Source organism: Camelus dromedarius, chromosome 31 (assembly GCF_036321535.1).
Source record: "Camelus dromedarius isolate mCamDro1 chromosome 31, mCamDro1.pat, whole genome shotgun sequence".
Taxonomy (NCBI): domain Eukaryota; kingdom Metazoa; phylum Chordata; class Mammalia; order Artiodactyla; family Camelidae; genus Camelus; species Camelus dromedarius.
Window position 1 is genome coordinate 3,827,245 of NC_087466.1, and position 13,905 is coordinate 3,841,149.

Genomic DNA, 13,905 nt, shown 5'->3' on the forward strand with positions numbered 1-13,905 from the left:
TATAAATTAACAAAACCAAAACCGTTTAAAAAAAAACGATTACTAAGAGACTTTCAGCAGAACAAGGCACTTAAAAAAGATTCTGTAAAAGGCCAGATATAAGTACCTTATTAGGCTTAGCGAAAAAGATCTCTGGCAATTAATCAACTCTGCAGCCACAGACAATAACTAAAGGAACAGGCACGTCTCTGTTTTATTTATTTTATTTAAGGACTCTGAAAGCTGAATTTCGTATAATTTTCACGTCACAAAATAATATTCTCCTTGTGTTTTTTTCCCTAGTCATTAAAAAATGCAAAGCTAATGTTTAGCTCGTTTCATGCTGTACAAGAACATGTGGCAACACACACACACGAACAGGTGGCGGGCTGGACTGGATTGACCCCAAATGCAAATCCAAGAGGAAGGGCTTCAAGACCCAGTTGTGGGGTCAGGTTCCTTAAGCAAGCGGCAGGCAGCAGCTAGTGCTTTTAAGGGAAAGAGACTTCACCTAAGGGTTCTGAGAGCTCGACTGCAGGTGGGCAAACTCCTGATGGGCTGGGAGCCCGCCCTCAGCCCTGAACCGGGCCAGCTGTGGAACCTTGACAGCCCAAGACCCTTGAGACACCGGTAGTTCATCAGTCTGACTCCACCCCCAGCGGTTGCCACCAGGGGCGTCAGTGCGCGCATGCGCCCAAACAGGCCTCGCGGCCAATCGGATCGCAGCGCCCGACCTCGAGCCCGCACCTGGCAGCCAATCACAGGTGGCAGCGGGGGCGCGGGCGGGGGGTGTAGGCGGCGTCGGCGGCGCCCGGGGCCTGAGGAGGCGTCGTCGCCTCGGGCTTCGCCGGGGGAGTGCCTCGGGGCCGGTGCGCCGCCGGCCGCTCCCTCACCGCTGCTGACGGGAACCGGTAAGGACGTGGGCGTGGAGCGGCCGGGTCGGCCCCTGAGGGGAGAGGTGCGGGCTTCGCGGGTCCCCACACCGCGCCGGCCTAGCAGCGCCGGGGCGGCCTGTCCGGGGCGGCGGGGCCTCAGGAGGGAACGTGGAGTCCGCGGCCCGCGGATCCTGAGACCCTTTCATGTCTTCCCTCCCCGAATGTGGGCTGGCGCCGCACCCCATCAGCCTCGCTCCCTCGGGTGTGGGAGGAGCTGTCCTCAGACAAGGGCCCGTCGGGCCTCGCGGCCCCGCCGAGGCCTCTGGTGTAGCTTAATACATAAAACAACAGAAACAGGAACTCACAGCAGTTTTGTGACCCGAGCCTGGCCCAGTTCTGGAATCCGTAGGCCCCGGAGCTGTGAGGCGGTCGCAGCACTTAGAAAAATCGGTGTACTGGCCCCTCTCCCTCGCCACTGCGCCGTCTGTTTTCCTGGTTCCTGTGCGTCTCCCTCCCCCCACCCCGACCGAGCCCCCCAGGTCGCGCGGTGTCCGGGCTCTGGGTGTGGGCAGTGAGCATAGTGGGTGGTTATTTACTGAGAGAGGGAGGGTTGGAGGAACCGGTTTGGGGGAGAGGAATCCAATTCTCTACTCTGGTCGAGCGTGCGATGCTTGATAAACATCCCGGTGGCGGAATAGGTAGGCGGCGGGGTACAAAATATTCCCGGGACGCGTGACTCACCTGCTCCTCCTCTCTGGTTGCCCCTAAGGTGGGACCTGCTGCCTGGAAAGTGTAAGGTGCTCAGAAGTTCTCCAGCGCGCGCCTGAGGTAAGACGAGAGCCGTCTTTATAATAAGGACCAACGTTGTGTCTTTTGTCCCTTCAGTTTTTCTCTTGTGCTCTCCTGGGCCAAGACCTGGCTGTTAAGACAGTGTTCTCCCGAGTGGGTATGATGAATTCAGGCCAGCCATGGATTTATAATTCTGGAGCCTTCTAAACTGCGTCCTTAAAAAGGGGGGGAAAGGATGGTGGTATTTTTTCACCCACTGTCTTGAAAAGAAAAAAAAGTTAGAGTGTAAGAGTGCCTTAGATTTTAAACTGTGCAAAGGTGACTTTCTACCCGGTTGTGCGGCTAAAAGGGATTGATAGACACATCTTAACTTTTCACCTAATGTATTAAAATAATACAGTGGTTCACTTAGGGTAGGTGTGTTTTGGTTAAACATGATTACGTGGGGTTAGTTTGTTCTGTTCTGTTCTGTTCTTTTAAATGGAGGTACTGGGGATTGAACCCAGGACCTGGTGCTTGCTAAGCAGGTGCTCCATCACTGTGCTGTACCCTGACCCAGTTTGTTCATTTCCTTACCTTAAGAGCCTTATTTCATGAAGTGATTGAATGTGACTGGATAGGGGAGGCCATCTGAATTCATTTCATGCTAGGAGGCACAATTGTAGGTAGCTCTGTGCCCAGCAACTTTTGATCGCAGTTCCGTAGCATAGTTACTTATGTGTTACTGTGTAACACTGCGTCTCAAAACTTCATAGCTTGAAAAAACCAAATGTTTATTATCTCGTGGTCTACAATCCAGGAGTGGCTTAGCCGGGTGGTTTTGCCTCAGGGTCTCTCCTGAGGCTGTAGTCAGGCTTTTCGCCTGGATCCTCAGTCTCTGAAGACTTGACTTTTGTTGGATGATCAGTATCTAAATTCACTCCCTTGTCTCTTAGCAAGGGGTCTCAGTTTCTCACTCTGTGGGCCTCTCCATGGGGCTGCTCATGTCATGGCAGCTGGCTCCCCCTACCCCTGTCACCCCTAAGCGAGTCATTCTGGGGAGAACCTGCACCCAAGATGAAGTGCAGAGTGTTCTTCAGAAGTTACATACCATCACTCCTGCTGTGGTCAGCAGAAGTGGTCAGCTGTGATAGTGCTGGGGAGGGAACACAGAAGAGTGTGAGTACCAGGAGGCGGGATTCTTTGGACATCTTGGAGGCTGGCTACCATACCCATGTGTCCACCATTCCACCCCTTCTTATGATCTGAGGTCTATTACTATGAGTGAATTATTTGGCTTTAAACCAAAGCCAGAACTGCTCTTTGTGTACTGGATCCAATTAGTTCTTGTTTGTTCAGAGATATTCTAGCAGGTCTCTTAGTCCTGGGTTAACTTTTCTGTTTCTCCTGATTATTCCTATCAGCAAACAGACTGATTGTGAAGTCACCTCTCATTAAAAATCCATCTTTTGGTGGCATATCCCCTCTCTGCTTTTTTGATATCTGCTTGTTGTTACAGAAAAGTGTCTCCACAGTCTGCCATATTTGCTGTTTTAAATTCTCCTGTTTTCCTTTAAATCCACTCTTGTCAAGGTCACCGATAAATTCCACAGTTTTTAACTCAGTAGTCAGTTTTTAGTTTTTATTTTATTTGATCAATTGGCAGCATTTATCAGAGTAGTTCACTTCCTCTTTGGATACTTACATTGTTTTGAAATAGATCTTTAGACCTTTTCATCTTACAAAACTGAAACTCAATACCCATCCCATTGAACAACAAACTCCTCTTTTCTCTCTCCCTCTAGGCCCTAGTATCCACCATTCTGCTTCCTTTTCTTTCTTTCTTTTTTTTCCCTTAACTTTCTTTTCTATTGCTTTAACTACTTTAGATATGTCGTATAAGTGGAATCATACGGTATTTTGTCTTTTTTATGACTGGCCTATTTCATTTCTATTATGTCTTCAAGGATCATGCATGTTGTAGCATGTGGCAGCATTTCCTTTTTTATGGCTAAATAACATTCTGTTGTACGTATATATTACATTTTAAAAAATCATTCATCAGTTGATGGACGTTTAGATTGCTTCCAATTCTTGGTTATTGAAATAGTGCTGCTATGAGCATGGATGTGTAAATATCTCTTTAAGGCCCCACTTTCATTTCTTTAGGATTTATATCTAGAAGTGTAATTGCTGGATCATGTGGCTCTGTTTTTAATTTTTTAAGGAGCCTCTATACTCTTTTCCATAGCAGTTGATCCATTTTACAATCCATCTGTAGCATACAAAGATCCACTTTCTGCACATGCTTGCCAACAGTTGTTCTTTTCTTTTTATTTCTCTTTTTTTTTTTTTTGACAGTGCTCATCTTAATGGGAGTTAGGTGATCTATTATTGTGGTTTAGATTCACATTTCTCTGATGATTAGTATGTTGAACATCTATTCATATACTTGCTGGTCATTTTATATCATGTTTAGATAAATATCTATTCATGTCCTTTGCCCATTTTGTATTTGAGTTTGTCTTTTTATTCTGTTATAACAGATCTTTATATATTCCTTTACATATATGTTGTTATTTATGATACATGTATGTGTCCCTTAAAACATATATATGTATCACATACCTATGTGTTCCTAGTCACATATGATTTTAAAATATTTTTCTCTCATTCTGTCGGTTATCTTTTTTACTTTCATGATGGTGACCTTTGAAGGACAAAAATTCTTGATTTGATAAATTTTTGTTATTTTTTCCTTTGTCTTTTTTTTTTTTTTTTTTTTTGGTGTCTTCTCTAAGAAACCATTTACTCCAATTTTCTTTAAATAATTTTTTTAGTTTTAACTCTTATGTTTAGTTCCACAATGATTTTGAGGTTTTTTTTATATATGATGTGAGCAGGGATCCAACTTCATTCTTTTGCGTGTGGATCTCCAATTGTTCAATCAGCATTTGTTGAAAAGACTTCTCTGTTTCCCACAGATTATTTTGATAATCTTGCTGAAAATCAATTCACCATTAATGCATGGATTTATTTCTGGACTCTGAATTCTGTCCCATTGCTCTATGTTTCTATCCTTATGTCAGTACCACATTTCTTGATTATTGTAGCTTTGTAGTAAATTTTGAAATCAGAAAAGTATGAACTTTTCAGTTTTGTTCTTTTTCAAGAATGTTTTGGCTCTTCTGTGTTCCTTGCATTTCCATTTGGGTTTCAATTCTGTGAGAAGGCTAGCTGAGATTTTGACAGATCGATTGTGAGAGTCATGCCATTTTAACAGTACTCAATCTTCTGATGCATGAGTGTGCAATGTCCTTAGATTTATTTAAGTCTTCTTTAATTGCTTTAATAGTGTATTCAGTATAATTCAGTGTTTTCAGTGTTAAAAATTCTTGCATTTCTTTTGCTAAATGTATTCCTGTATTCTTTTCAATGTTAATGTAAATGTAAGTGTTTACTTAATTTCATTTTCAGAACATTTATTAGCACTGTATAGAAATGTAATTGATTTTTTTGCATTGATTATGTATTCTGCAACCTTGTTATTAGTCCTAGTACTTATTTTATTGATCCTTCAGCATTTTATGTATACAAAATCACGTCATGTCCAATATAGTTTTACTTCTTTCTTTTCATTCCAAATGCTCCTTTCTTTTTTAAACTGCTTTTTCTTGCCTGGTTGCCCTGATTATAGAACTTCCAGTATAATATTGAATCAGAGTGGTAGAAGTAGACATCCCTGTCTTGTACCTAGTCTTAGAGGGAAAGCTTCCAGTCTTTCAAGATAAGTATGATGCTAGCTGTGAGTCTTTTACAAATACCCTTTGTTTGATTAAGAAAGTTTCCTTCTGGAGGGATGGGAGTATAGCTCAGTGGTTAAGTGCATGCTTAGCATGTGTGAGGTCCCGGGTTCAATACCTAGCGCCTCTATTAAATTAAAAAAAAGAAGGAAAGAAAAAAAAATTTTTTCCTTCTGTTCCTAATTGTTAAGTGTTTTTCCCCACAGTCTTGAAAAGGTGCTACACTTAGTCAAATGCTTTTTCTGCAGGCAGATATGTTTTTTGTCCTTTATTATATTAAAGTGTATAATGTTTATTGATATTTGTAGAATGAACTAACTTTCCATACCTCCATAAATCTCACCTGGTCATGGTGTATAATTTTTTTTAATACGTTGTTAGATTTTGTTTGTTAGTATTTTGTTGAGGACTCTGGCCTCTATATTCATAAGGGATATTGGTCTGTAGTTTTGTGTGTGTGTGATGTCTTTGTCTGATTTTGGTATCAGAGTAGTACTGGCCTAATAGAATGAGCTGGAACATTTTCTCTCCTCTTCTAGTTTTTGGAAGAGTTGATAAAGGGCTGGCGTTAATTTTTCTTTAATCATTTTGATAGAATTAACCAGGGTAGTCATCTGATCTTGGGTTTCCCTTTTGGAAATTTTTTTGATTACTAATTCAGTGTCTTTACTTGTTTTGGATCTATTCATATTCTGTTTTTGTTTTTGTTTCCTTGAGTCAATTTGATAGTTTGTGTCTTCCTAGGAATTTGTCCATTTCATCTAGGTTATCTAATTTGTTGGAGTAGAATTGTTCATAGTATTTCCTTAATTGTTTTTTGTATTACCTTTCTGTGTGGTTGGTAGTAATATATTTTATTTTTAAAAATAATATATTGAGGTGAAACTTACATAAATCAATAATTTTTAAGTGAACAATTCAGTGCAATTTAGAGTATTCATGATATTTCATATCTGTCTCTGTCTAGTTCCAAAACATCCCCATCATTTCAGGGTTAAACTCTTTACCTATTAAGCAGTTTCTCTCCATTTCCCCTCTTCCTTACTCTGGCAACCACCAGTCTATGCCTAGATTCTATAGATTTATCTACTCTGGATATTTCCTGTAGATGAAATCATACAATGTGTGACCTTCTCTGTCTTGCTTCTTTCACTTTGCGTGTTTTCAGGGTTTATCCAGGTGGTAGCGTATATCAGTATTTCTTTCCTTTTTTCTTGAAATTAAATTTAAAACTTTTTTATTGAGGTGCAATGATTCAGTATTTGTATGTGTTGTGAAAAGATCCCCACAATAAGTATAGTTAACATCTATCACCTTACGTAGTTACATTTTTTATTTTTTGCATGTGATGAGAGCTTTTAAGATGTACTCTTGATGATTTTCAAATATGTGATACAGTATTACTATAGTCACCATGTTGTGCATGACATCTCCATGATTTGTTCATTGTATAGCTGGAACTTTGGACCTTTTGATCCCCTTCATGATTTTGCCCACTTCCCCAATCCCTTGCCTGTGGCAGCCACCAGTCTGTTCTCCCTATAAGCTTGTTTTTTTATTTGTTTGTTTGTTTGTTTAAGTTCCACATGTAAGTGAGATCATACAGTATTTGTCTTTCTCTTCCTTATTTCACTTAGCATAATGCCCTCAGGGTGTGTTCATGTTGTTGCAAATGGCAAGATTTCATTCTTTCTTAAGGCTGAATAATAGTCCATCGTGTATATATACCACATTTTCTTTACCCATTCATCTATCATTGGTCACTTAGGTTGTTTCCATTTCTTGGCTGTTGTAAATAGTGCTGCAGTCCTGCAGTGAACATGGGGGTGCCTTCATTCCTTTTATGGTTGAATAATGTTCTGTTGTGTGTGTATACCAGTTTGTCCATGCATCCATTGATGGGCATTTGTGTTATTTTCACCTTTCAGTTATTGTGAATAGTGCTGCCATAAACATGCATGCACATTACACATACTTGCTTGAGTACCTGTTTTCAGTTCTTTTGGGTATATACATAGAAGTGGACTTGTGTGGTCATGTGATAATTCTGTGTTTAACTTTTTAAGGACTTGCCAAACTGTTTTCCACAAAAATCTTGATTTTTACAAGCCTTTGATTAATTTTCAGGATCTAAAAAACTTGATTTTGACAATTTTTGCTGGTGTTTTCTTTGTTTTTATGAAGGAATGGATATTGTAGTTTCCTTATTCCATCATTTCCTCTGACAGCACCTTGTTGCTGGCATTTAACAAATTGACATTGTCATGTTTTTTGTTTTTTGGTTTTTTTAGTTGTCTTTTTTTGTAGTCCTCCACAACCTCTCTTTAAATCATTCACCAGTCACCTGATACTTCTAAACCCTTTTCAAATTCTTAGTGTTAGGGAGAGAACTTGCCTCTGAATTAATGGGCCACTTTTAGGTTGAACTCCCACCCTACTCATACCTCCTTTGTGGATTCTTCTGACTAAAATGCTGCTCTGCTCTCGGGAGGAAAGGAAGGAAAAGGGAAAGTGGCTGAATTTTTCTCTGACCTGGGAGAAGATCCCATGTAGTACTCTAGCCACACTGTTCTGAGAAAAGGCTTCCACAAACTATTGGTCCCCATGATGAGACCTGGCCACAGTCATCCTCCTGAATCCCAGGATTGCAGGGCTCTCACATTCGCTATAACAGTACACCTCAGTGGCCCTCCAGACTTGAAGAAAATTGATTATTTCGCAAGTATGAGCATTTCCTACCAATTTCCTCACCCTACCTTCATTTGCTGAATTATTTTTATCTCCTTCTGGATAATTATTTTCCTTTAATGAGTATTTGAGTGCTTATTGTATGCCAGGAGTGTGCTTGGCACTTGGGAGAAATCAGACAAAACAGTAAACAGACAGACATAAACAAACTGAAAAACAGAACAGAACTTCTTCTGTGGAAGAAACTAACATTCAGGGGAGGAAGAAAGTCAATATAATAAATACGTCATTCTTTTGTGAAATACAAAGTGATGTTATAAAATTGGAAAGAATGTCATAGAGCCGGGTCATAGGATTGAATGTTGGATAAGTAGGAGTGTTATAATTTTAGATAAAGTGATCAGAGTGAGTCTCTTGGAATAGGTAGGTTTGGACATGGACTTGAAGGAGATAGAAGTAGCATCTGCAAGACAAGCATTTCAGGTGGAGACTGAAGGGAGCAGCAAAGAAGCTGGACTGGAGTGAATGACCGTTAGACTAGAGACAGAAGAGGTCAGAGAGGCAGTAGCAAGAGTGCAGATTGTGGTGAAGTTCTGTAGGTCCTTACCTTTTCTCAGTCCATTCTATATGGATAGTCTTGGTTTTTTTTTGGACAAAGAACAATCCTGGTTTAATAGTTGTTCCCCTCTTAGACCACACTCCTTTACCTTCTTGAGCTTATTTATGGGAAAAAAAATTGTTAAAAATATTTTTGAAAAAGTCATTTTTGTTTTGCTTAGTTGCCCTGGGATGGAATGCAAATGTTTACGGCAGTGTTAAGGATCCTGTTAAGCTCCAGTTTCCCCTATGGATCTGTGTTTAATGGGCATTAAATTCTAAGGCAGCAAGTGTGTGGGGTTAGTGGAGTAGAGGGAAGGAGGATTGTTGGGGAAGGGACTTGAATGCTCTGGTAGGGAGAGAGTAAGGGGGTTGGGACAAGAATTCAGAGGGAGCAGTAGTGGGGTGACAAGAGTCAGGGGCAAGGAAGGATGGTGAGGGTAGGTACTAAGAGGAGTCTTAGTGGCATAATCTCAGGAGGTTAACTCAAGAGGGACTGATGCTTGAAAAAGCTGCTGTGTGGCTGTTAGAAAACCCACTTAAAGGGCCATTGTTTAAACACACAAGAATAACCTGGAAGATAGGTCATCACTCACTGTCCTTTCAGCTATCTTTGGAGTGAAACCTCATTGGCTCCTCCCACAGCCCTTGGCACTTCCTAGGTGGGACATATGAGTGATTTTTGAGGACTCATCCCTTAGATCTAGTAGGTCTTGACATATCCAACCTCCCCACTCTGATATCTCAAGATTCTGGTAAATGGTAGAAAATAAGGATACTAGCAGATAAGTGATAAGAAAATTCCTGTGGTCTATTGTTCTAGATGAACTCATTCCTTAACTTATTTGCTTTATGTCTGATTCTTTCTCTACTCTTAACTTTTCATCTTGAATGATAGGTTGGATGAAAAGTTAATCAGTATGGTCAACAGCTAAAAATTCTTCTAAGATCAGTTGGGTGAAAATCCAGCAATGTTATTGGAACCTAGTTTATTTTTTTTTTTAAACAATCGACATTTATTCCCCATACTTTTGAAGGCTGTAAAAGTCCAAGATTAAGGTGGTGGCTGATTTGGTTCCCCAGGCAGGTTATTCCACCTTCCTGCTGTGTCCTCACCTGTGGGGGCTGTGAGAGATGGAGAAGAAGTAGGCTCTGTGATGCCTCTTCTTGGCATGACTGTTTCAGTCATGAGGGCCTTCATGACCTTATCTAAGCCTAATTACCCTCAAAGGCCCTGTCTTCTAATACCATCACTTAGGGGGTAGGAGTTCAACATAAGAATTCTGGCATGGACAGAGTTCTCAGAGTAGATTGATGAACACATGAAATTAATGGAGCACTATCTGCTCTACAAATAGAGGTTCTTGTTAATGAGAGTTACTATTTATTAATTCGTTTAACAAATTCTGTGTTTGTTGAGCTCCCATGCTGTGCTAAGCACTTTGTGCTGATGATACAGCAGTCAACAAGACAATTCCTGCCCTTGGAGTTTACATTTTACTGGATAGACAATAGAAAATAATCAAGATAAATGATGTTTATAACATATTAGATGACGTTAAAGGCTTGAAGGTGGAAGAGAAAGGAAGAGATATCGGGAATGTGAATTAGAGGTTAGCTGGAATATTTGAGAACTCTCTGAGGAGGAGGCTTGGAATAGAGCCCTGAAGGTTGTGAGGGGCCAGCCATGGAGGTATCTGAATGATGGCCATTCATGTTAGAGAGACAGCAAATACAAGGGCTCTAAGCAAGGTAAAGTGTTTAGTTTGTTTTTAAAAAATAGCAAATTGGTTAGTGTGGTTAGAATGAAGTAGATGGGGGAGAGGAGTATGAGGTAATTACAGGACAGTATGTAAGGTTAGAAGTGTGGTCTTACAGTCATTGGAAGGATGTGACATTTTACTAAGTGAACCAGAAAGGCATCGGAGGGTTTGAGCTGAGAAGTGGTATAATCTGATTTGTTTGAATAGCATCACTTTGCCTGCCATGTGGAGAAGACTCAGAGGTGGAGTGAGGGACAAAGCACTGTTGGATTTAAGTTTAGTGGGGGAAGTCAGGATGGATTAGAGGGAGAAATTTAGGAGACATCAGTGAACGGATTATAATTAAGTCTTGAGATTATCAAGAGAGTTCATTCCCAATTTGCTAGGCCTAAGCACTTGACATGGAGTTACGCTGTTTGTTGGCCATATGTTGGCCATACTTTTACGCTGTTCTTTGAATTTGATGCTTTTTTCTATATTAATATGTATGAAATTAGTTTGCATGAATTAATTGAGATATGTGCATTTAATATAAATTTTATTCCAATTCTACTGCAAAACATGCCACCATTGAATAGGTGACGCTTTTTAAAAAGAGCTGTTACCTTAAGTCTAAGAAAAAAGAATTTTTGTCTTTAAGATACAGAAACACATTTAAAAGTTGTAAATTTGCCAAAGAAGATGCAACTGGTGTGTGGCTGACTTAGAACTCCAGCTTAATCTTCTCTGACTCCAAAGCCCATGTTTCTAAACACTGCGCAGTGGTGCCTTTGTAAAAATATTTGTCCTTTACATATGATTTTGCCTAGTCATTAGTTGCTGGAGTTTCTTTTTTCTTTTTTTTCTTTTTTCTTATTTTTTTTTCCAATAGAAGAGATCTTAATTTGCATATGGCAAAGCTGTGATTCTAGAATTGCATAGACTTGTAATCATGTGTTTTAAGTTTTCATTTTTGACTTTCAGTGTCCTTACCTGTAAAATAAGGATGTTTATAACCTCCCTAGAGTTTTGGAGAAAATTAGATAAGATGATGCATTTTTCTGTAATTAACTGATGTGTAGTGTGTTTGTACTTAGGTGGCAGTTTATATAAAGGAAGCACTGGGACTTGTGGCCACACCTTTCAAGAACAAAACAATTTAGAAAATGGAGCCACCATGTATGTTGTGTGAGGAAGAACAAGAGCCAGAACCACAGAAAAGCATAGAAGAAACCAAACCAGTAGATGATGAAGATGCTGAGCTGATCTTTGTTGGGGTAGAGCATGTAAATGAAGATGCTGAGCTGATCTTTGTTGGGATGACTTCAAATTCAAAGCCAGTCGTTTCAAACATATTGAACAGAGTTACCCCAGGTTCATGTTCAAGAAGAAAAAAATACGGTCACTTCAGAAAAGATAATGCTAAGAAATTGCGGCCTGTAAGTCATGTGACACCTACATCGGAAGCAGTGACTGTCTTGCCAGTTTCTGACTCTGAATCAAGATCAACAGACAGTCCTGTTATTATTGAGCCTTTGTCTAAACCTGATTATAAAAATAATTCACCACAAGTCGTGCCTAATAGCTCTTTAGAGTTACATTCTCCTTTGATCGCATGCACAAGTTCATTGCAGCATCCAGTAGGAACAGCACTTTCTGCAGGAGGTATGAATAAAAGTCCTCGAGTATCAAGGCAGCTTTCCACTTCTGAAACAAGTAGCACAAATCCCAAAAGGCCTAAACTCAGTGATGGAATCATAGGGGGACATTCTTTAGCTTTGTCCCCTTCAGGTATCTTTCATACAGTGACTACTCAGCAAAGCACATCCTCAAACAATGTTCATGCCTCATTAAGCCATGTTCAGAATGGAGAAGCTTTTCCAAAGGACAGTGACCATTGTAAGCCTGTAAGTCCTTTTAGGGAAAATGGACTGCCAAAAACAGACTTTTTGAGCCTAGCAAGTCAAAACAAGATTGTTGATCCCACGAAAGGAAATCTGATTGTATTACTTGATGACTTTTACTACGGACAGCACACTGGAGACGGGCAGCCGGAACAGAAGACTCACACAACCTTTAAATGCCCCAGCTGCTTGAAAGTTCTAAAAAATGTCAAGTTTATGAACCACATGAAGCACCATTTAGAACTTGAGAAGCAGAAAGGTGACAGCTGGAAAAACCACACCACCTGCCAGCACTGTCATCGCCAGTTTCCTACTCCCTTCCAGCTGCAGTGTCACATTGAGAGTGTCCACACTGCCCAGGAGCCCTCTGTGGTCTGTAAAATTTGTGAATTGTCCTTTGAAACAGATCAGGTTCTCTTACAGCACATGAAGGACAATCACAAGCCTGGCGAAATGCCCTATGTGTGTCAGGTTTGCAGTTACAGATCGTCAGCCTTTGTGGATGTGGAAATACATTTCAGAACATGCCATGAAAACACTAAGAATTTGCTTTGCCCTTTTTGTCTCAAAATTTTCAAAACTGCAACACCATACATGTGTCATTATAGAGGACACTGGGAAAAGATTATTCACCAGTGTTCCAAATGCCGACTACAGTTTTTAACTTTCAAGGAGAAAATGGAGCACAAGACCCAGTGTCATCAAATGTTTAAGAAACCGAAGCAACTAGAAGGATTGCCTCCTGAAACAAAAGTTGTCATTCAAGTGTCACTGGGACCCCTTCAGCCAGGATCAGTGGAAGTGGCGTCTGTTACTGTGAGCACATCTGATTCTGAACCATCACCCCCCAGATCTAAAAGTAGAATTCCAAAAAAGCCCTGTTAATTCTACTTTCAGTAAATCTGAAGCAACTATTGCAACCATAGAAACAAAAAATCCAAAACATAACATTTTTCAAAAGCATTAAATATGGCGAAACCAATGGATCATTTATGAATTTTTTTTAATTCATGAAATACAATGTTGTTTGATCTTAATTTTGAGATGTTATTTTAAAATATATTACCTGGTTTTCATATAAATGTCTGATTTACCACATAAAAGATGTTTGTGTATGTGTACGTGAGAGAAAGAAAAAAGTGAAAACCTATTTATTATTTTGGTATTTCATGTTATTTGTAATTTTGAAAGCTCTTCTATATATATAGAATCTGTAGAATTTTTTTTTAACAACTGAACTTTATTTTCAGCTTTTTCCATGCCTTGAAGATTTCAGTATTAACTATAGCCAGAGTGGAATGGCTTTGTCATGTTGTGGTCCTGTGTGCTGCTGAACTCCCAAAAGTGCCTGTGTTGTGCTGACCTGAGATTGCCTGGCTCTGAGAGCCTGGGTGTGGAGAAGCTGGGGGAGAAGCTGCTGCATGAATGGGGCCCAGAAACTGGGAGTTTAGTCAGTGGAGAGCAGTGACTCCTTGTCCCAGTTGAGGAAGAGGAATACATTTACCTCAGGCTTGGAGCCAAAGCAGAAGGAACACTGTCTCAAGAGTAT

The 13,905-nt window shown here is 40.2% G+C and overlaps 2 protein-coding genes across 6 annotated transcripts in view; one reads left to right on the forward strand and one right to left on the reverse strand.

The window, feature by feature from the left end:
* The window catches only part of LOC116149951 (immunoglobulin lambda variable 1-40), a 269,579-nt gene that overhangs the window by 192,832 nt on the left and 62,842 nt on the right, over window positions 1-13,905 (reverse strand). The gene's annotated exons all lie outside the window — the stretch shown is intronic.
* Window positions 763-13,393, forward strand: ZNF280B (zinc finger protein 280B). Of its 2 annotated transcripts, none has more exons than XM_031442335.2 (3): window positions 763-890; window positions 1,624-1,682; window positions 11,535-13,393. In XM_031442335.2, exon 3 carries the CDS (start codon window positions 11,619-11,621, stop codon window positions 13,239-13,241), a length of 1,623 nt encoding a protein of 540 aa, XP_031298195.1. In that variant the 5' UTR covers window positions 763-890; window positions 1,624-1,682; window positions 11,535-11,618; the 3' UTR covers window positions 13,242-13,393. The 2 variants fall into 2 exon arrangements, with proteins under 2 accessions (XP_031298195.1, XP_031298194.1); XM_031442334.2 differs by having other exon boundaries at window positions 11,550-13,393.

What these genes read in the sequence shown, in the direction of transcription:
- ZNF280B (XM_031442335.2), top strand. Translation starts at nt 11,619, where the DNA reads ATGGAGCCACCATGTATGTTGTGTGAGGAAGAACAAGAGCCAGAACCA.